This window comes from Hippocampus guttulatus, chromosome 13 (assembly GCF_054856545.1).
Source record: "Hippocampus guttulatus isolate MCC_2025c chromosome 13, RoL_Hgut_1.0, whole genome shotgun sequence".
NCBI classification, from domain to species: Eukaryota; Metazoa; Chordata; class Actinopteri; order Syngnathiformes; family Syngnathidae; genus Hippocampus; species Hippocampus guttulatus.
In genome coordinates, this window is record NC_141273.1 from 4,615,142 (window position 1) to 4,638,599 (window position 23,458).

At 42.6% G+C, this 23,458-nt stretch overlaps 1 protein-coding gene across 4 annotated transcripts; it reads right to left on the reverse strand.

The window, feature by feature from the left end:
* Positions 1-2,660: 2,660 nt before the first annotated feature.
* On the reverse strand, positions 2,661-23,252 carry iars2 (isoleucyl-tRNA synthetase 2, mitochondrial). Of its 4 annotated transcripts, none has more exons than XM_086127171.1 (24): positions 22,876-23,252; positions 22,262-22,381; positions 21,490-21,643; positions 21,261-21,409; positions 20,569-20,618; positions 18,145-18,254; positions 17,947-18,034; positions 16,810-16,925; positions 16,071-16,240; positions 15,888-15,978; positions 15,622-15,773; positions 15,347-15,507; positions 15,145-15,247; positions 14,356-14,449; positions 13,056-13,136; positions 12,541-12,649; positions 11,002-11,104; positions 6,034-6,156; positions 5,811-5,942; positions 5,172-5,278; positions 4,938-5,083; positions 4,664-4,854; positions 3,205-3,349; positions 2,661-3,130 (listed from the first exon to the last, which is right to left on the reverse strand). In XM_086127171.1, the coding sequence occupies exons 1-24, from the start codon at positions 23,140-23,142 to the stop codon at positions 2,985-2,987; spliced, it is 3,108 nt and encodes a 1,035-aa protein (XP_085983297.1). In that variant the 5' UTR covers positions 23,143-23,252; the 3' UTR covers positions 2,661-2,984. The 4 variants fall into 4 exon arrangements, with proteins under 4 accessions (XP_085983297.1, XP_085983296.1, XP_085983299.1 ...); XM_086127170.1 differs by having other exon boundaries at positions 20,488-20,618; XM_086127173.1 differs by lacking the exon at positions 13,056-13,136.
* Positions 23,253-23,458: the final 206 nt, after the last annotated feature.

The window sequence follows — 23,458 nt, forward strand, 5'->3', positions numbered from 1 at the left end:
TCCTCGAGCCGGTCCTTGGCCTCGAGGACCGGCTCGAGGACCGAGGGGCGGTCCTTGGTCCTCGGCCTTGGCCTTGGCCTTAGCCTCGGATTGCCGGTCCTCAGACACAATGAGAGATTAGAGCAGTGGTCCTCAACTAGAAAGGCTGTAGGTCCACTTTTTTTTTTTTTTATAAGACCAAGGTCCGGCGGTCATGGGTAGCAGGGCTATATGCCAATTTAGTATGGTCAAGCCAAGCTTATACAAATCAACACTCCTCACAACTAACTTTGCCAGTACACAGCAAATAATGAGAGGTATTGTGTTGAGGCAGAGGAACTCTTTTATTTTGTTAAGTTGTGCCTGCTTAATAATAGAAATAGCCCTTTTAGGGAAATAAGACATTTTTACTTTAACTTTGTTAAACAGTAGTTGTCTTTTTTTCCCTTAATTTAACAAAAGCAAAACAAAATACTCATTTTACCAAAATAAATACTAAACATGAAAACAAAAATATCATTTTCATTTGTACAATTCCCCTTTTCACTTCAAAATGGCGCCGCGAGAGTGGCTGCCTTTCCAGCAGCTCCTATATTTTGTTGTTCTACTTCTTCCTTTCATAACTTTGCTGCTGTGAATTGGGAATTTCTCCATTGCGAGACTAAAAGGTTTTCTTATCTTTTTTCTTATCTTAACCATTTTAAATACTGACACAAGGGAGCACAGGAATGTGTAGTGCTGTTCTTCCACTAAAGGTGAATGCAATGTCTGAAGCATGCAAATATTATTTGAGGACACCATTGGGATGTTCATTTACCATGTTGCGGTGTTCTGCTGTTAAACAGCTGCAAAGATCCCCGGGTAGACGGGAGCAAAACTGCACACAATCGAAACCTCCCGCGATTCGTCTTGTCTAATTGTCTGTGTGCGGCTCTCCTGTGCTGAAGCTGTGAGCACACTGTGGCGTCGCGCATGCGTCTGTTTCCTGACACAATCATCCATTTTGAATGCGTGATTATGTATGGGCACACCTTAAGTTCAGAGGGGCCAATCAGCGCATTGTATATGCTGACGCTTATGTATGGGCACACCTTAAGTTCAGAGGAGCCAATCAGCGCATCGTTATTGCCGACATGCCCTGCTCAGCCAGGGTCTCCGGTTCGTCAAACATTATACACACACAGTCGTGCTGCTGCATCCTCTGCGATACATCTGTTCGTGCACGCAAATAATAAAACGGGTAATTTGCAGATTATAGTCCAAAAATATAAAATGTATAACGTAAAAATCACTTTATAATTTATTATTTTATACAATTTGCCGAGGGTCCGGACAGAGGAGGCCGGCAGTCCGGTCGTGAATCGCGGTCCGACAGTTGAGGAAGACAGGATAAAAGTCTCGAAACACTTGTATAAGTACCGCAGTAATCACGAACGAATCGAATAAATTCCATGCAAGGAAACCCATATTGATGGCTTAACTCTAGCGCTTTAAGAGGGGCGGGTCTGCTACTGACAGGTAATAGTTAGCGCAACGTATAAAGAGCGGCATCACAGTTAGTTTCAATCACGGTTTGTTGCGTTCGCGATCGGCAGTTTAAATAGCGTGTAAAGCCTTTCTGTAACAGTGGTGTCTTTTATTTAGTTCTTTTTGCACAGTCGTCACGTTTGTGCGGTTGCACTAGAATGTTTGTTTGAACTAAGTAATTTGCGTTACAGCTGGAGTCAATAATGTCGGCAGTTCACTTCCGGGTTTGGCTGTTGGGATTTGGAGTCCTTTTGCTCGATTCCAGTTATGTTTGCTGAATGCTTTCTCATGTTTGGAATAATGAATATTGATAATACATAGTTTAAAATCATGGTTGATTTAATTATTATTTATTATTATTGTGAAGTTGAAGGTATTAAATTAATGTAGTATTAGTGGTAGTGGTAATAATAGCAGTACTCAGAGAATGGTTAGAGATTCGGCCATCTCGTTACCTCTGCGTTCCGCGTTCTAGACGCATAATTTTCCCACGGGACGCACAGTTCCAAACAATGTGCGTTTTTGGGACGCAAGGAAATTTCTCAGGCAAAACAAACAAACAAACAAAAAACTAGGGCAAGCCTGAGGATTTCACAGTAACAATCGTGACCGGTAGCGTGTCGTCATTTTCACGGTACGAAAAATAATTTAATTATAAAAGTCACCGCACTTGAGTTGACTGTGTGATCAACGCGATTTCACTGCGCCTGTATGTGTGTTTGTGATGTGTCTGATTTTTCGTATGAATCGTCCAAAGGGCGTATCACAAAACTCACCTGTGACGTATGCACAGAACGCGCGAGCGAAATACGACGCGAGGCACGATTACGAGGCAAATTGGTCATTAGATTTGTAGGCTAATCGCTGTGAAAAATATTATGAAACAGTATTGGTTATTTTATAATTTACTTGTTGTAGCATGGTAACTTTATCAATAAAACATTCGTCACAAGGTGTAGTAATGCTAATGTTAACTGTTGGTAGAACTAATTATGACGTGTGTTAAATTCTTTCGTCAAATTGATCGTAGATTACACATGCATCGTCTTGGGAAGAGGATGTCAAGCCACATCAATACTTACCTGTATTAATGATTACGCACACATGCTAGTTCTGCCCATTCTCACCAGTTTCAAACAGCATACACGCACATATATAACTGGATTTCTTTTAATGTACTCGTCCCCCATGTAAGTGCAATTTACAAACATGATTTACCTTATATACTCCTGACATGATCACATAGTGACACTTTTGTAGTGAATTCATCCTCTTTACTTATATACACAAAACTAAAACAGCCGTTTGACTGGCTCCCTGATGGACTCCTCTTCAGTCAATGCATTCCATTAGAAATACAGTAAACCACCTCAACATCATAAGTACAAAGTGTTAAAAGTCTTTGGGAAGCTCCTGGGGTGACACATTCCTCAGCGGGAGGGCAAAAAAAGCAGAATGTTTTCGAGCCGATTGGCCCATTACTGCGTTTTGGCGAGAACAGTCTGACAGCGCGGGCACAGACAGTCTGGAGACTCTGCAGTGTAGCGTCGGCATCGTGGGCATCGATCAGCGGAGGTGGGCACCGCTGCTATACTATAGCTGCACTCCTCTCGAATAACGCCACCTTGGACGTACATGTACAGTCAGTAACTGTTTTTTTGTTTGTTTTTTAACTCGGGTTGGGGTGTGGTGTCTCACCTTCCAAGTTGATGAGGAATGTGCCGTGGCTCACAAGGGTGTCAGAGGGAAGGTCACGAGGCAACGCGCTCCTCAGGTTGACTCGGGCTGCCATCATGAGCTCAACGAGCTGGGAGGAAGTCGAGGTGGGATCCTCTTGGAGAGACTAGAAGATGAAGCCCAGAGTGACTTTGTGTGGATAAAATAAGACAGGACGACGGATTGATCACAAATACAATTTAACTTGTCTTTTTTGCCACCTATCCCTTGCATCCTTTTGCAATATGTTGCAGCCATAAAAATTCGTAGTTAATGTTTACTTGCCAAAAACAATGACGTTAATCAGTTTGAGCATTAAATATCTTGTCTTTCTCGTGTATTCAAGTAAACGTAAGTTGAACATGATTTGCAAATCCTTTGCTGGATGGATGAACTCTCATTTATCACGGGGGTTATGTTCCAAACAGAACCCGTGATAGGCGAAATCCGTGAAGTAGTCAGCTTTATTTTTTACAGTTATTATACAATACTGAACTATATATACAATGCAGAGGCGATTGCTCCAAGACTGCAAAGGAAGCTCAGCTGTGTACGTACAATTGTGTGGACATGTCATTGACTAAATATGCACTATAACGCACTCAACCTTTGTTCCGAATCAGCTTCGTATTACTGGTTCCGACACGACCCTCTTCTCATTCATTCCCACGGCTTCAATGTGCTTTAAACTGTGTGGACGCTGAGCGTCTCCAGCACGGACGCTGGGCGTCGAGAGAGTTCAGAGCCTGTTGTCCCAATGCATTGAAACGAGACGAGTCATTGGATAAATGCTGGTTTTGTCCCGCCCATCAGACGCTCAGCGTCTCTGGGAATCTATGGACAGTGGGCGTTTATGGGCTGGCTGAGATTATTTGCATGATGATTGGATGATCTGTCTGAGGCTGAATCTCTTTTTGATTGACAGCGAAATAAGCCAATCACCGACCTTATGGCGAAGGCATCCTTTTCATTTTTTTTTTTGAAAAGGAACGGAGAGTAGAGTTCACATATAAACGGACACATTTTATGATGTAGGCAGAAATTGAGTTTCCCCTCCTTGACAGACCAGCATTCGCCACTGATACAATGAAACCCAAGACCAAAACTTTGTATGGGTACATTTGGCAAGCTGTACAGAGATGAGGTGCGGAGACTGTTCACGTTGGTCAGTCCCTTAGCCAATCAGGATGCAGAACACAATTCACTGTTTAAAAAAAAAGCATTAAAAAAATGCACTCAAAAAATCCGTGAAACAGCAAAGCCGCGGAAGGTGAACCGCATTATAGCGAGGGTTCACTGTATTGTGTTTTAATTTATGTTTTATACAACATCCCGACTTCATTGGAAAGGGGGTTGTCGAAAATAATCCTGAAAACTCACAAAACAAATCAAACATTCTCTGAAAAAAAAAAAAACTATCTTTCATGATGTCATGTCTTACCTCCATCAGCTCAAACAAGAGCCCGGGTTCAATGGCGATGGTGAGGTCATACTGGGCCGCATTTTTGCCTGGAATAGAGGACAAAAAGGAGTCCCTGATGGCGCACGCACCCTCCACCGCCTCCTCCAGTCCGGGTCGCCTCCACACAGAGCTGCATTTGATCCACCCGCTCCGAAATAGCGTCTCCTCTTCTGCACAAGGCCCCACCACGAAGAATCTTTAGGCATGCGAACGACTCGGCTGAGCCAAACGATTTGCAGTGTGTTCTACTCACCGCCGTGTCCCGGTGTGTGAGCGTACACGTCTTCAGCCAGGTGAGGCAGGATGGGGGCAATGGATCTCGTCACCCCATCCAGAATCTCCTCCAAGACCGTCTGACACGATCTTCGGCCCAGCGAATCCTCGGGATCGCAGTACAACCTGGAAGGAAGTGGGAAGAAAACAAGTTTGCTTACCTTCAGCGTGGTCGTGGGCGTCGTGACGTAAGCCGATTATGAAAATACATTACCTGTCTTTGATGATGCTGAAATAAAAGCTGGAGAGCTCTCTGGTCATGAAGGCTAGGAGGAGGCGTATGACTCGGCCGGCGTCAAACTCGCTGTAAGCATCTGTCACCTTTAAAAAGGATAAAGTACAATTCAAATGGGAAGCTGGAGGGCACAGACCTCCGCCAAGGCTGCCCACCGTCTATTCGAGTGCTGTGAGAAATGAGAAATCCAACCCAGCCGGCTTCCAATAGCTTCTCGGGCAGTTCAAAAGCGCTTGGAGAATGGTGAGTGCATTAACTTGTTGACAGTTATAAAGTTCTACCGCAAAAAACGGTCACCAGATTGGCTAGCGAAGTTCAACCTTTTTTTTTTCAATCCGCCTGAAGATCCCCTTCCTCCACGCGAAGCAACCCCCGTGTAGTTTGCACGGTGAACTCACAAGCAAGCAACGTGGCGCTACCGGGTATTTCATGTCTGGTCTGAACCTAGCATAATAGCGCGAAATCCATCGAATAAACATACGGCACAATTAGAAGAGCGGTCCCCGAGTCCGGTCCTCTTTTAGATGTCTCCTGCCTCCAAGACACCCGATTCAAATGACCAGCTCATCAGCAAGCTATATACACGTCTGAAAACAGTCCTGATGATGTTTTTGTTACCTTCATGCTGTACTCGCGCAACAGGTGCAACATGTACTGGTCGATGTACATCATGTCTTGGGCCTCCACAGCCTGAGTCCGTGGGTCAAAGCCGTGGACGTTGCCGAGCAGGAACCGCAGAGTGTTTCTGAGCTGGTAGAGATGAAAAAGAAGAAGAAAGCAATTGGATGGTTGGGAAAGACGTCATCAGCGCAACGCCAGGCAAAACTAACGCCAGCGCTACCTTGTTGATGTTTTCTCGGGCCGAGTTTAGGGCCGAAGGTCCGATCTGAACCTCGGAAAATATGTTTGACTCGGCCACCCACCATCGCAGCACGTCTGCCCCATAAGCTGGAATGCTGCCGTCCTGGCAATGTGGGGAAAAATGACACAGTGGGGAAACTGCAACTTAAAGGGTCCGTATCATGCCATAGCAACTTTTTGAATTGGTATCCATGTTCCATGCTAATCCCTCACCAACAACACCCCCAACGTGGCGCTTTCTTCCATGCATGCGTCTCTGAGCTTTTCTGCTCATTCCTGCTCTCGAATAGATTGAGCACCCAATTCATGAAAATGATTGGATGCTCAATTTTATACGCATAGTGAGGTGCCACCCTTGCAGAATAAACACACTCCCACTTTCTCGCGCAGCCAGCGGGACGCCCGACAAGCCTTGTCTGTGAAAGAGGCGCTATATGCTCCTACGTGCTCAGAACCAGTGACCAGGAAATTCACATACCAAAAACATGGACTTCGAACCCTTTGATGACCCTTCCAACCCTTTGATGACTTCCAACCCTACTGACCACAAGACATTTGACCCTGAGAACAACTTGGACCCGGACAATAACTTTTTCAAGACCGACCGACCGCGAGGGAGCCAGCGACGACCGACCGTGAGGGGGCCAGTGATGACCGCGAGGAAGCCAGCGACGACTGCAGGGAAGCCAGCGACCGCGAGGAAGCCGGGAGACAACCAGCCAGCGACCACCGCGAGGGAGCCAGAGACGACCGAGAGGAAACCAGCGACGACAGCAGGGGAGCCAGTGACCGCGAGGGAGCCGGGAGACAGCGAGCCTGAGGGAGCCGGGAGACAACCAGCCAGCGCGCGTGAGAGAGCCAGGAGGCAGCCAGCCAGCGAGCGTGAGGGAGTCGGCGACGACCGCAAGGGAGCCAGCGACCACGAGGGACCCAGGAGACGTCCAGCCAGCAACCGCAAGGGAGCCAGTGATGACGGCGAGAGAGCGAGCGACGACAGCGAGAGAACCAACGACGACCGCGAGGGAGCCAGCGACGACCGCGTGGGAGCGGGAAATTCACATCCCAAAAACATGGACTTCCAACCCTTTGAAGATATTGACTATAAGCCATTCGATCCCGAGAACAATTTGGACCCAGACAACAACTTCTTCCAGAACAAACAAAGGGTAACAAACTCTGACTATTACCTGGATGAACAATTCAACACTAATATAAAATTGGAAAATGCACTTTCAGTAATACACTTAAACAGTAGAAGTCTCTATAAAAACTTCACAAAAATCAAAGAATACCTGACTAAATTCAATAAATTCAAAATAATTGCCATATCAGAAACTTGGCTTGATGAAGATAAAACAACTGAAATGGAAATAGAAGGTTATGAAATGTTTGCAACTAATAGGGAAAACAAAAAAGGAGGGGGGGTTGCAATATATGTAGACAAAGCACTTAAATGCAGTAAAATCGAGAGATTGACAAACACAATAGAAAACCTAATGGAATGTCTAACCATTGAAATACATAATAAAAAGGCATCAAATATCATCATAAGTTGCATCTATAGGACACCAGGATCATGTATTGACACATTCAATAAAAAACTAACAGATATGCTCAGTTACAACAACGATAAGAAAACACGAATAATATGTGGTGACTTTAACATTGACTTATTAAACCCAAATGGACACAAAAAAACAACCGACTTCATAAATACTATGTACAGCAACAGCTTTTTCCCAGTAATCCTGAAACCTAGCAGAATAACAGTTGACACGGCCACATTAATAGATAACATATTTATAAATAAGATTGACCATAAAATGGAAAGTGGACTTCTCATTAATGACATAAGTGACCACCTACCTGTTTTTGCAGTTTTTCATAATTATTTTGATAGAAAAGCTAAGTCAACAACTCGCATAACAGAAATAAGACTAAGAACCCAACGCTCCACCGACGCCTTTAAGCAAGACCTAGAAAAACAAAACTGGACCGAGGTCTATTCAAACGAAGACCCAAATACAGCGTTTGAAGTATTTCAGTCTACCATAATCTCCTTATATGATAAACATTTTCCATTAACTAAAGTCTCCAAAAAGTATAAAGACCCAAGTAAGCCATGGATAACGAAAGGCATAGAAAACGCATGTAAAAAGAAAAACAATTTATATAAATTGTTTTTAAAATTGAGAACTGAAGAAGCAGAAAAAAAATATAAGACCTATAAAAATAAACTAGTAAATATTATAAGAACCAGTAAAAGAGATCATTATCATGCACTATTAGAGCAGAATAAAAGTAACACACAAGAAATATGGAAGATACTTAACCAAGTAATCAGAAATAGTCCTAAAAAAATGGATTATCCAGAGTATTTTATCAAAGGCAAAAATACTATTTTGGAAAAAACTGCAGAAATAGCAACTGAATTTAATGAGTATTTTGTCAACATCGGCAGTAACCTAGCAAAACAAATTCCTGATCCAACAAACTTGTTTGAAATAGATAGATATGTAGAAAAAAACTCCTCCACGATGTTCCTTACTGCTGTAAAACAAGAAGAAGTATCAAATATTATAAAAACTTTTAAAAATAAAAAGTCAACTGATTGCTTTAATATTGACATGACAATAATAAAGCAGATTATAGAATATGTAGTGCGACCTTTCACGCACATATGCAACCTGTCATTCAAAGCTGGTATCTTTCCATCAAAAATGAAAATTGCTAAAGTTATTCCAATCTATAAAAGTGGAGAAAGACATCGGTTTACAAATTATAGACCAATATCACTACTACCACAATTTTCAAAAATATTAGAAAAACTATTTTCTCGCAGACTTGATAGCTTTATACAAAAGCATGCGCTGTTAAGTGAGAATCAATATGGCTTCAGGGAAAAGCGGACCACCTCAATGGCAGTTATGGAGTTTGTGGAAGCAATAGCCACTAATATAGACAACAAAGAATTTACTGTTGGGGTTTTCCTAGATCTAAAAAAAGCTTTTGACACAATAGATCACAGTATATTATTGAAAAAACTAGAAAGATATGGCATTAGAGGTGTAGCTTATAAATGGATAAAAAGTTATTTAGAAAACAGATATCAGTACGTGCAACTCAACAATAAAAAAACTAATCAACTAAAAATCACTCACGGAGTTCCTCAGGGGTCAGTGCTTGGTCCAAAACTATTCATCTTATATATAAATGATATCTGCAAGGTCTCAAAACAATTTAAATGTGTCCTATTTGCTGATGATACAACTTTCTACTGTTCTGGAATAAATCTGAAACAGCTCCTGACAACCGTAGAAAACGAATTAAACAAATTAAAAAACTGGTTCGACAGAAATAAATTGTCACTTAACCTGAAAAAATCGAAGTTAATTGTTTTTGGCACAAGACCAATCAAACACCAAGCTAAAATTATGGTAAACTCAATTGAGATAGAAAGAGCGTATGAAACCAAGTTTCTCGGATTAGTAATAGACTCAAAACTATGTTGGAAGCCACATATCGATAACGTAAAAAGAAAAATAGCCAAAACCGTAGGGATCCTCTACAAAACCAAGGAAGTGCTAAATAAGAGATCTTTGTACACATTGTACACTTCATTATTATTACCATATATGACCTACTGTGTGGAAATATGGGGAAATGCCTGCAAAACAAACACACTCCCTATTCTCAACCTACAAAAAAAAGCAATTCGAATTATTAATAGATCAAAATATACGGAACCCACAAATCCACTATTTATCAAATTAAATACGATGAAATTTTATGACCTGGTTGACTTTAAAATCGCCCAATTAATGTACAAAGCACACAATAACCTGCTCTGCCAAAACATTCAGAAGTTTTTCGAAATTCGAGAAAGCAGCTATGATTTAAGAGGTACCAACTTATTCAAAAAACTCAAAACAAGAACAAACATCAAGCAAAGAAGTGTATCTATCAAAGGTGTTAATCTGTGGAATAATCTCGAAACGGACCTGAAAATGAGTAAATCGCTTGCTGAGTTAAAAAACAAATTCAAAAAAATAGTACAAACAACCTACATCAATCAGAGTTAAAATGATAAATTCAAAACATTAAATATAATGATAAATCAGAACTAAGTTGATAAATAGAGAAAGGTATATAAATATCCATTATGAATTTAAGAGAAAATTGACACAAGAGTGTCAGGGTGTGGAAGTATATAATCCCGATACAAACCAAAAGTTGTAAAAATATCACGGTTAAGGGTAAAGTATGAGCCTTAATGGAGACTTCTTTCTTCTTACTTTTCTGATTGATATAAAAATGATTTATTAGATACAATCACATAACGGGGTAGGACTAGATAAGTTTTTTACTTCTTCCTACTCCCTTGAACATAATAACTGTGTTGAATGAAGATTGATTTCTTTCTTTTTACTTTTTTTATCTACCTTATTTTCTGTCAAATTATTACTGTATATATGTTTTATGTTCAATAAACAAACAAACAAACAGAAAAGGTGCCCCGAGCGGCTTTCTGATGCTAGCAGGCTAATGTTGCTGCTTTTTAGATTACGGTACATATTTAATATGTTGGCATGTATGTCTACTTTTTCTCTCCACCTCTTGATACTTGCAGTTATCTGTAAAATGATGCAAATTTTAATCGACCCTTGTACAATACAGCAGGACAATTTTGGTCTGTTTTTCCTTAATGATTAATCATGGAAAATTACAGTATGTCATTGGAGCAGATTTTCACGTAAAACCGAAGAAACCTCTTCTTATACGTACATACACAAACAGTGTAGTGAAGTCGCAAAAATGCAGTATGGCGATTTCTCAAGACGATTATTTGCCATCGATGTCCCCCCACGTTTGCTGTTTCCGCGCTAGAGGACTCCAGTCACATGTGCATGCAAGGATGGGGGCTGACATTCGATTTTTTTGTTTTTACCTTCCCACCATGGATGACTGCATCCGGATCCACCACATTCCCGAGAGACTTGGACATTTTTTCTCCCTTCTCATTGACCGCAAACCCATGGACCACCAGTGATCTGTTCAAGTGGTACAAGGATTTAATCATTCTGCCTGCCACTGGCACAGATAGATGAACAAAGAGATAAGATTTGTATTCATTAAAAAAAACGTTTCATTCAGCGCGGCACGGGGGTCGAGTGTTTAGCGCGTCGGCATCACAGTGCAGAGGTGGCAGGGTTCAATTCCGGCTCCGGCCTTCCTATGTGCCATTTGTGTGTTCTCCCTGTGCCTGCGTGGGTTTTCTTCGGGTGCTCCGTTTTCCACCCACATTCCAAAAACGTGCATGGCAGATTAATGGAACACTCGAAACCGTCCCTAGATGTGAGTGTGGGTGCGAATGGTTGTGTGTGCCCTGCGATTGTCTGGCAACCGGTTCCTACTGCCCGAAGACGGCCGGGATAGGCTGCAGCATGCTTGTCAGGGTAAGTGGATCAGGAAAATGGATGTTTGGTTAATCACAGGACGCATTAGAGACAGGCAGCCATTCACATTCAGATTGATACTGTCCACTGATTGTATAGCAGTGATAAATTCCTTTTGTGTTTTTTTTCTCAGATATTTGGCCAATAAACATTATTCATTCAATTATTATTCAAAGTTGACACATGCACACGCGCGCACGCACAGATCTGGCCGATCTCGCATGAATTGGTTTACACAAAACGCTATTCAAATACTCGACATTCAATGATTAATCTTCCTTTTGTGTGCACGCGTGCACCCTTTGTGGCTTCTGTTCTTGCCGAAATTTCGAAATCTCAGAGATATGGCGAGGCCATGAAAATGCGAGCCGAGGGTATTACTGTTGGGGCGACGCCACTCAAGCTGAGCGAGCCTCAGCAGTAGATAGTCTGCTGCTCTCTGCTCTGCGTGCTTCAGCGCGAACATGTACGCAAGCGCGTCTTTTGATTTCAACCAATCAGCGCCGACGCAACGATGTCAGAAACCCGACGTCACACACGACAACAGCTAAGCTAAGCTAGCCGAGACGACACTCGAAGTCGGACGGACACGTTTTTCTGCCAATCTGTGTTTCCCTTTTTGTCCAAATATATTTTTTTACGACAACTGTCTTGTCCACGGTGTCTTTTATTTGTTCCACTGGGGTTTAGCAAGTGTGTTTATAAAGAGATGAAAATCTCTTTACTGTTACTAGTGTTAGTGTCTCAACATGGCTACGCTCGTGAAAGCAAAACAACGAACTCAAACGCGTCTTCGTTCAATGTTGTCAACTAATATCCGGATTAATTTCGTTCAATGTTGTCAACTAATATCCGGCTTAATTTGAGGCCATTTTTCCTCAATTCTCCGGAGAGATTTTCATAAAAATTTGAAAAACCCGGAATTCCGGAGGACTTTCATCTCTGATTCTGTTTGGTTACTGCAGTCGATAAACGTCTGTGTTCTCTGCCTGCCCCCTTGTAAAAATGTTTCCATGATGGCAAAAACTCACTTGTAAGGCGCCTTGTTCCTGACGGCGACGCTGGTGAGCAGCGATGACTGAAACCAGCCTCCGATCTGGTCCTTCCCTTCCACGTACGCGTCCGCCCTGCAGTCTGCCTCTTTAGGGGAAAGGAAAAGAGGCCCACTGTTCATGCCAGCGATAAAGCATCGGGAGCAGGGTTACTTTCTGTTAGTTCTCGTCCACGGAGCACTGAACGTGGAAAGAGGGCGACAGCCGATAGCCGATAGCAGAGGCAATTGGAAAACAATCAGCAGTCTGCCTCATCCTCAACCAGTCTGCACAGAAAATTGGTGGTAAAGATGTGCAGCTGGACAAATCAGGATATGTCCTGCATGCAAAGGGGGTGAGCAACAGGAGGCCATGAACCAATGGGGGACCACTAATCCGCAACTAAGGCCCAAGTGTGGAAGAACGAGCGTTTGGAGGGACGAGATGAGCAAGAGCTTGGCAAAAGGAAAAGAGCCGGCCTGTGTGTCGACCATGAAGCAAATTGCTCCAACAACCTGTGACCAGCGGTTTGCGGAGTGGCATCGGGAGCCAGCTGAAATGAGACTCAGGCTCCTCAGAGTCTCCCTGCAGCTCCTCTGAAAATGACAACAATCCAACATTGGAAAACTTTCACCGAACCTTTATGGAGAACCTTCTGGAAAATGGACTTTTGAAATGTTTGTGTACAAAAGGTTGAGTCTGTCTCTGGAGTGCCCATCCCCCATGGCCCAATGAAGTGTGAAACAAAATTGAAAGTCTGAAATGGTCTGCTTATTTCTATGAGTGAAAACTTCACAATGTGGCTAATTCACAATATAACCACCCCAGCTGTGACTTTCTCCCCCCATGACACGACCAGCTAGGCTGGCGAAGATTCAGAGCCACTTTCGAGCAATAGTGGGACGCCAGCCGGCGGGCCACACTGTTGAAGTCTGTTTGGTTCCAAAGTTTTTGTCTCAAGACTTTCCTCCCTCGTACACCCCACAACATCCAACATGCTTGCATTCACTGCTAGTAACAAACCCACCTTACAACCACTCAAGATTTGTTTTGCAGTATGTCAACGATGAGGAACAAATTCCTCACGTTCACCTAAATTCTATTTAGAAGAGTAGCACTGTTGCATCACGTTTAATACTTGGAAGTGTTGCCCCCCCCAGTGGCCGTAGTCGTTATAACAAGTTGAAGACGCCCCTTCATCAGCTCTGAGGACACCACCGTAAATGAAAACAAATAAATATATGCCAGATCACCGGGTTGCCCACGTAGGAAATTACAGCTCAAGGACAGGAGACGTACAAGAGCACAGTTACGGCCGCAGTAACAGTTTTTCATTGGAATCGTTTTGGGGTTTTTTTTTGGGGGGGGGGGGGGTTCATACTTTAGTTTTGCTGGAAGAAAGACTTGACCGCAGGGTTAAAACCAGAGTAGAAATAAAACTTCATTGTAAACCGAGGACCACCCTGCAACGTGTTAGTACGTACATTTCCCTTACAACAGGGCGTTTTTATTGTTTGGGCAGAACTTCCAATGCAGTATTGCATTTTATTCCCATGTTGGGAGTGGACCTAAAAGCACCCAGTAAGTGAATGTGAACTGATGGCACCACTGAAAGAATCATGGAGCCTTCTTGCCCCATTAACATCTTTCCACAATATTCATTAACTGTTCAGTGTTAAAAATAATGCAATATCTTGGTACTGCAACAGGACTGATGATGTCGTCTGTGGTGATCGTACTCTCGAAAACGATCTGATTAGTTTCACCAGGGCGTTTTGCACCTTAAAAGCTAGCAGCTGATAGAATGAGTTTTACCTTCTAGGACAGCTGCCCATGACGCTCCGCTGTCAAACCAGATGTCAAGCACGTCCTCTCCACAGACATAATCAGTTGCGGGCCCTGCTTTACTCTGATCAGGGCATACAGTAAAACAGGAAAACAGTGAACAACATACTCACGAGCCAATCATAAGAGAGTTACTATAAGAGCAGGCTCTGTACTGACATAAATACAGTCTCTCTCATTAGGATCCAGTGTAAATTTACACCTTGTGACTGCAGCCACAAAAAACAACAAAAAAAAACTTAAGTTCTTGTCATTTCCAACTGCGCATTACTGCCTCTTTAAAAGCCATTTATTTCCTACTAGTTTTCAATCACTACTCGGCTGTGCCATTAATAGTGACATTGCTTTTGTATAATTACAATGCATCGGATTAACTTCAGATGGTGGAATTTCCATAATAAATCTTGCAATAAATATAATAAATTAGTAACATGATATTGTGCGATGCGATTTTTTTTTTTACCATATCACAAAAAATTTGACTCCGAGTCTAAAATGAACAAATGATTTGATTTCCAGCTGTGTTGTAATGTGTTGTTTTGCTGATGTTAAAGATAACCACAACTCCCTGAATTTGTTTGTTTGAAAAAAAAAAAAAACCTTGGAAACCGAAAATCATTTTTCTGTAATGGTGAACTCAGTCTATAGGACACGACAAAATGGGAGTGATTGATGAAGCTCTTGCACTGGAATGTCGTTTAAACATGCGGGTGTTTTTAATAAAGTGTCCGCCGAGTCCACACGTTTTAACACACCCACCTTCTTGAGGACATCTGCTGGCAGTAAAGTGTCAATTGGTAGCTCCCACCAGCAGTCGCTGCCCTTTTCCTTGAAGAGAGCCGCTATATGGGACACTGTGTGTCTGCACAGGCAGGAAAGGCAGGCACCGCAATCATTTCAACTGATTTTCAACCTTTTTGTGTTTTGTGATGATGACGTTTAGTTTAGGACACAGTATTACTTGTTGATGAGCGCCTCGCCAGTCTCTTTGTGGTAGAAGACTGGGATGGGGACTCCCCAGCTGCGCTGCCGCGAGATGCACCAATAGGTGCGTCTGTCCAGCATGGTCAGAAGGCTGCTCCGTGCTGACTCCGGTAAAACACGAACCTTTTGCAGCGCGTCCTGGACACACGGACACACACGGACACACACACACGCAGCTCTTTTAGCACAAGCCAGACACTGATTATGTGCATCAACAACAACAAAGATGGAAGACAATTTTCAAGTTTGGACCTTTGCCTTGTCCTTGAGTGAGCCTGTGTTAATGAACCACTGTTTGCTGGGTCGGATAACAACAGGTTGCTTCGTCCTCCAGTCATATGGGTAACTATGAACGCAATCCTCTTCTTTTACCAAAGCCCCGCACTCTTTCAGCATGCAGATCACTAACAGGTGTACACAGAGGAAGAGAAAAGGCAAATCAGCCCAATCCCAGACAACAAAGGGAATGCTTCCATTTTTTGGGGGGGGGGGGAGGGGGGGGCACATTTTCTCAATACCTTTTTCATTGCCTTCTTTAAACACAGACAGATTCTGGAGCTCTGGGCCTGCCAGCTCTGTGAACTTGCCATCTCCGTCCACCAGGCATTCCTTCAAAAGAAACCACAACCGTTGGACACACGTCAAGCACTTGGACTTTTCTCATTCAAGTTCCTTCTTCAGCTTCACTAAGTAGATCATACCACGGGGAGTTTGAACTGAGAAGCCACGCTGTAATCCTCCATCCCGTGAGCTGGTGCTGTGTGGACCAATCCCGTTCCTTTCGCCATTGTCACATGATTGGCGGGCAAGAGTGGGACTTCCTTGCCGGGAAGAGTGGGATGCTTGCAGATGCCACCCTCTAGTTCTGATCCTATTGTTAGGATACTAGATCAGGGGTGGGCAAACATTTTGGCTCGGGGGCCGCATTGACTTTTAAAATTTGACAGAAGGGCCAGGTCAGCACGAGCTATGGTACATTAAAAAAAAAAAACTGCATTTGTTGACAGTCCATATCAAACATCAAGAGATCAAAAGCATGAAAGTACGGTATTAATATACTTTTGTTAAATGACAAAAGTGTTGTTGATGACCTATTTTAGCCTGTGCATCGCTGCAGATGGGTTGTGATCAGACCAGTAGAAGTAGAGCGATACAGAGGTACTAGGTGGTCGAAAAGATTGCCCCGCCCCCCTCCCCGTGTTCTGCAACTTCAAGTCAATGTGCCACCTGGCGGTGAAATGCCTGCCATTACAAGACCAATTGAAATGAATGCAATCATTCACATCGAACCTTAATTGTGGACCAACCTTCGGCGGGCCGGATTAAAAAGACCAACGGGCCGGATTCGGCCCGCGGGCCGTAGTTTGCCCACCACTGTACTAGATACTCATGTGTTTGGTTTGTTAAATTTTATTTTGGCAAGTGTGTGTGTGAGGTTACCAGTGAAGGTGGCGACACTCTCCAGTTCTGTTCCCAACACTGCTGCCATACTGGCACAGCGCTCAGTGGCCATTAAGAGCAGTTGAGAGTTGTCTTTCCTCCTCACCACAGAGTACCTGTAAATACATTACACCATCAAACGCAAGACATTGGGCTATTTGTACATCTACACGCATTCAAATTTGATTTCCCAGTAATTCAAAATGCAATCAGAGAAATTCATTGCATTTTCTACCTTGTTTTAGTCGCAGTGGTTGCTGGTTGTTACAATGTGGTCAGATAAACAAAGACAAAAAGGGTGCTCCATGACTTCATTTACAAAATGGTCCTGCAACAGGCCAGCAGCACTCAATTGGAAGAGATGCAGCATAAATAAGAGAAGAGCCGGGAAAGGTCCTGAAGTTCAAATGAGCTCCAGTGATAATTAATAAAAGGTCCGTCGCCACAGAGCAGAGAGAATGTCGAAGTGTGAGTATTGCTGCATGCTGTTTGTATGTGTTGCTGCTCCATGTGTTAAAGTCACAGTTGTTGGAAGTTTTAACATTTTTGTAACATCTATCCTTATTTTTGTTAGCTCACTTATGACATTTTTTTTAGCACCAAGCTCTCACCCAGACTTTCTTCAGACACAATTATATATTTCGATTGAATATTTTGCTGTTCAAATGTACAATATTAAATTCTATTTTGTTTTATGTGTCAGTTTTCTAGTATGCGTGAACTGGGAGTGGAAAATAAACAGATTGAGGGAAGCACACTTAACCTCGGCAAAGGAATCTTCTTTCCTTCTCCTCAAAGTGATGTGATATAATAATCTTCCATTAATTGAGAGTGAGACAGTGACAACACACTAAAGAATACTTAAAAAATAATGTGTACAAAGAGTGTTGTCGGTGTAACATTAACGGGGCGGGGGTGAGGGGGTCAATTTAAAATACAGCAAAAATAAGCAACTGACCTTTCATTTGTTAATGCGTGACATATTTTTAAACCTCAAAAAGCCAAGGCAATTATTGGATAAACATGTCTTGAAATGAGTTCAGCACCGATGATAGTGCTTAATGGCATTTTGAACTAGTGCTTTTTGGCATCTCTCAGTGAGAGCAACATCTGCACGAGTCTCACGCTTCTCCTTACTGGGCATTTGGCATGTAGCAGACCGCCTGGTTAGCGGGGATTGTCCAAGGCTGCGTGGTCCACACCAATACAGAAATATTACCCTGGCCTGCAGATGCACAAATGTCAAGACAGAACTTCACAGACATTTTAAGAGATAATTCACCCAACACAAAATATGCTGTTTCTGAGTGACCAAAATGTGAATGTGTTCATTACCTGCTTTAGATGCTATCTTGAGTGGATCTGTGACCAATGGGAATGTGGCGTAGATGGTTTTGCTCAGATGCTCAGGGTTGTATTCCAATTCTGCCTCGGCTAAGGCAGTTCTAACAGCAGAGGAATAAAATAATTGCATCATGAAACATAGGTTGCGCTTAAAAAAAAAGTGCAAATGCTGAGATATGCTGTTCTGGATGGCAAATGGCATCGAAACAGAAATGGTTAAACGGGTACAAACATGAGCAGAAAAATTCTGATTCCATTCAAATAATGTGACAAATTAAATCGGCAACTCCCCATCGCACATCAAGCGATGATCATTGCACCTATGTTTGCTTTTTTTTTCTCCTTTCTCTTTTTTTAATGTTTTGTGTTTTGCAATGTGTTTTTAGGGTGGTAGGGTAGTCGACTGGTATGCACGCCGGTGTCACAGTGCAGAGGAGTTCGATTCCGGCTGCGGCCTTCCTGTGTGGAGTTTGCATGTTTTCCGTTTTGTCAGGATACTCCGGTTTCCTCCCACGTTCCAAAAACATCCGTGGCAGGTTAATGGAGCACTTTAAATTGGCCCAAGGTGTGAGCGCAGATGCTTGTTCGTCTATGTGTGCCCTGCGATTGGCTGGCAACCGATTCAGGGTGTCACCCACCTAGTGCCCGAAGACAGCTGGGATAGGCTCCAGCACCCCCCGCGACCCTTGTGAGGATAAGCGGATTAGAAAATGTATGTATGGAAAGTGTTTTTAATTGTTTTTTATTTCTTGTAATTTTTTTCCTTCATGACTCGCAAAGCCTTTCTGTTGTCTACAAAAATGAAGTGTCGTGGCGTGGTACGGGATACAACAAACTTGCTACAATGGAAAAACTGCCATAACCATATTGGGAGCCAAGGTGAGGTGGTCCATACACTGAACTCTATTCTTCTATTAGTGAAACTTCTCTAGAACAAAACCTACATGGGCGAAAATATCCCCTTGTCTGAAAAAATCTTCATGCATTAACACAATTCCCATTCTCCTGCCCCCCATACGACGAAAACCCCCGTTGCGTTATACGAAATCATTTTCTCTGCTCCAGCCTCACGAAGACGTTCACTACAACGAAGTCTGATCCAACAGCGACCTCTACTGCTTCGTTCGAAAAAAGGCAACAGCAACCACCTGAACGATGTTTATTTCGGTCACAGCTGCGAGTTTCCTGAATGCAACATACTCATAGCTGCTCTGCCATTGGCTTACCGAGCATCATCTTGGCCTCCAATTGGCTTTTAGCCTTCGAGAGCTAACTATGGCCATCGAGGACTACGAAGCGTCCCGTGGCTGGCTTAAAAGTTCATTGCATGGCAGGAAGTATTTGTTATTGTTAGATTCAGACAAGGATGGACGTTGCATTGCTAAAATGGCTACAAAACGGACCTTTGGATGTCAAGCAGCTAAGACAAGAGCTCTGATGCTGAAAGAGAGGGTAAAAGTGATCAAAATGAAAGACGGAGCAAGCAAAATAAAATACATTATCCAAGAAATTGATGTAAGTTTAGGTGAATGCTGATCATAAATTTCGCAATTTCTTTCCCATTTTTTCTTTCTACACTGACAATATGAAGTGTCAAATAAGTGTGTGCTCATACTTATGCACTATTGGAATAAAAATAGAGTACACATACGTTTGTTTGTGTGTGTGTGCTTACATCTGAGATCAAATTTGCTACAGTGAAAAGAAACCTGTTGTGAAAAAATTCTTGCTGCAAACATGATTTCGTTGTAGAGGAGGTTCACTGTATTATTTGTTTTTGAACCGCAAAAAACATGATGCTATTTTGAAGTAAGACGTGCATTTCATCGATTGCAACAGGTATAATACCATTAAATGAGAGGAAACAGGTAAGACATAAAAGGAGAGAGAGTATATATAATTGAGTGGCCCAATTGAGTGACTGACTGTATTTGTAAGTTTCCGCTACAGAGATTCTCAAGCTGTTTTCTTTTTCATCAGGTAAATATGAAATTTAAAATATCGTTAAGTATTGCTGTGAACCGCGAAGTGTATACAGCACAATACTTTATTGGAAACATCAAATATATATTGCACTATACTGTATTGGATACAGCTGGATAATGCCAGTCGGCCAGCCAATATTCAGATGCACCTGAAAAAGTAGATTTTGGTTGTCAAAGCTCAATACAACATGGCATTTTGGATTGATCGTAACACCTGGGATGTTGTCCAGTAAATTGCAGCAAAACTCCTGACCGAACCCCACAGAGTGTGCGGCAGTTCAGTCGAGTTCAAGCTCATTGCTCGCTGTTCGGCGGCCAAGAGGCTTTGATCTTCCAAGACACAACTTACATCATTGCTTTTTTGTTCCTCCTTTGAAAACCAAATTTCCAAGCCTTCATGTTGCAAATTGTGCGAAAAATATCTTCATACCTTGATGAGGGAGACCAAAAAATTGGCTTGTAATCTTGATAGATGAGCCCCTACGAGACAACAAAGTGAAATGAATGCAGTTGAATGAAGGAAACATAAGCAAAAACAGTACTCAGCACAGAAAAGCTGTTGTTCTTCTCCAATCATATAATTGCAATGGGCATTCAAAATGGTTGACATCTGCAAGACAATTAAAGCAGATGAAGCCACGATGGATCAGAGTTTTCACAATCAATCCATTATCGATAGCGTTTGTCTTCTTTAGGGTTGCAAGGGGGGCTGGAGCTTATCCCTTTTATAAACTTTGGGAATGGTATAATTAATAACTATAAGACTTAAAAACTGTACAATGAAAATGAAAATTAATTAAATGTGTTTGGTGGAAAATAACACAATTTTTTGGGGTCGAAATTAAAAAGAAGCTCGTTGCAAAAGTGTACCCCCCCCCCACAAAACAATAAGAATCCTTTCCGAAAGGATCTTTGCATTAAAGGTGGTTTGTTTTGTTTTTTGTGTAGCCGGCGCCTTTATGCACAGGCATTAGGGGGTGCGGGATACGCACCCAAACGTTTCGATGTGCCCAAATTAAAATGAAACTTTAAACATGATACAATTTTGCTCATAGATTCCTCTAACACATGGCCATTTTTACAAAAAATAAAAATGATGTTCAGATTTTCTTAATGACCTACCTTGCTGTGCATCTCTTGGAACACTTTCAGCTGAGTGGCCTCGTAGGCACCATCATAGGTGTAGTAGCACTGGCCCCAGTCGGCCATCACCCCCCAGCGCTGGAAAGCAGCCTTCTGACGCTCTATGGCCCCCTTTGCAAACTGACGAGCTACAAACAAAACAACATAGTGAAGCGAATCAAATCCAACACACAGCAAATTTACAGAGCCACCTGCATTTCTTTCCTACCCTTGCGCCTGATCTGCAGCGGTCTGAGATCCGTGACACCGAGCTCACCCAGAGCTTTCAGCTCAATGGGAAGACCATGGCAGTCCCAGCCCGGGATGTAGTGCACCCGTCGGCCTCTCAGCATCTCAAAACGGTTATGGATGTCTTTCAGGATCTGGATCAAAGGAATGAATATATAAATTGGAACTGATGTATGCCACAGTTCCTTGTCATTCATATCAATTAACAAATAAATATTTATTGCATCTCTTATTTTTTAGCTCAAATCTTTTTACAACTCAAATGTGGAGGATTAATTTAGAATCCGCAGCTGATGATTTCAAACAACACTAGGTTTGAACCAATTTCTCTGTTGACTTACTATGGATGGGTAATGAGATCCGTTATTAAACTAACCCCGGGGCATATTTTATTTTCAAACTGCAGTATTTGACTCCATCTAATGTGTCATAGTTTAATAGTGATTTGTTCCAACCATTTATTTTTCTGTAAGTTATTGGTTTTTATTTATTTTAGATGAATGACTATGTAGCTCCGAGACAAGTGAATTTATATTTCAAAAAATAATTTAAAAAGTAGCATACATTCTAATACTTGTTTTGAGAAAAAAACGGATAAAAGAAGAATAAAGAAGACAGTACCACAAAATAGTACCGGCTAAATTAGCAGTTTCATTAAGCGTATTGTCATTAAAATCTCAATGATACCCATCCCTAACTGCGACAGTGTGCAACGGGGGGTTGGGGGGGGGGGGGTGATTTAAAATGTTGACCTTATTGAGCGCGTGTCCTACGTGTGGGTCTCCATTGGCATATGGGGGTCCATCGTGAAGGCAAAATTTCTTGGCCTTCCTCTCGCTCTGCCAAGTGTACAAACTTGCAAATCCACACTTCTGCAAACAAAACACATCCGTAGATGTTTACCTTGTGACAAGAATGTACGTTAAACTGAGAGGATGAGGGTGAACATCCGTCCGTGTGTGTGTGTTCGTGGGTGTGTGTGTGTGTGTGTGTGTGTGTGTGAATGGACAAGGTAGGTAAAGAATTGTTCATTCACTGCAGCTAAGCCAAACGTAAAGATAATAAAGTGTTATTGTTGAAGTCGGCGATGGTGTGCAACTTGTCTGCTTCATAATGTAGCAAAAAAGAGTAACACAAAAATGAAAGTTAACTTCCTTCGTCACATGAGGCCTGTGAATGTATTTTAAATTGTGCCCTTCGGGGTATACTGGAACAACGATGTATTCGTGTTTCATGGCGAACTGATGACACAAATAATAAAACAGGTCCAAACTACTGTTACGCGGGGCATGCCGTCAACAAGGAAGTCATCAAACATCTCGAAGGTTTTGGAACTTAAGATTTGTCCAAAGCTGGTCGGTCGTACCTCCTGAATCTCGACTTCTCTGTCAAGCAGCTTCTGTCCCGCCAGTTTCATGGGGAAGTCCGTCCGGGGAAGTAGCACGGTGTCCCGGTACAGTCCCTGAGTAGAGCCCGTCTCGGCAGACTGAGCGTTGCCCTCGCCCGCGGAAACACCATGACAGCGGCTCGAGCTATACAAGAAGGACCGGTGATGGAGGTCTCCTCCTCGGTGTGCCCCACGTCCCCATCTCGTTAGCGTCCGGCTTACGGCCAAACCACGGCACAGCAGCATGGAGATATTATTGAGCTTGTGGTGGGAAATGCCAGCGATTATCCTGAGTAGTGGCGTTTTAATACGTCCTTCTGCACTCGGATTGTGTCTACCGGAAGAAACAAGAAAGGGAGGACAAGTACGGAAAAGCTGTGTGGTCAAAATAAATAGTCGCGCAAAGAATGTCACCACCATCCGGTCGAGGGCACTATTAGCAACTTTCATATTCATTGTTATTTACTGAACTATTCACCTGCTTTACATGCGTGTCGCTTTAGACGATCAGAAAGGTGTGCTACATATCAAAACAACGATTTCACGTGAGGTTCATTCTCTC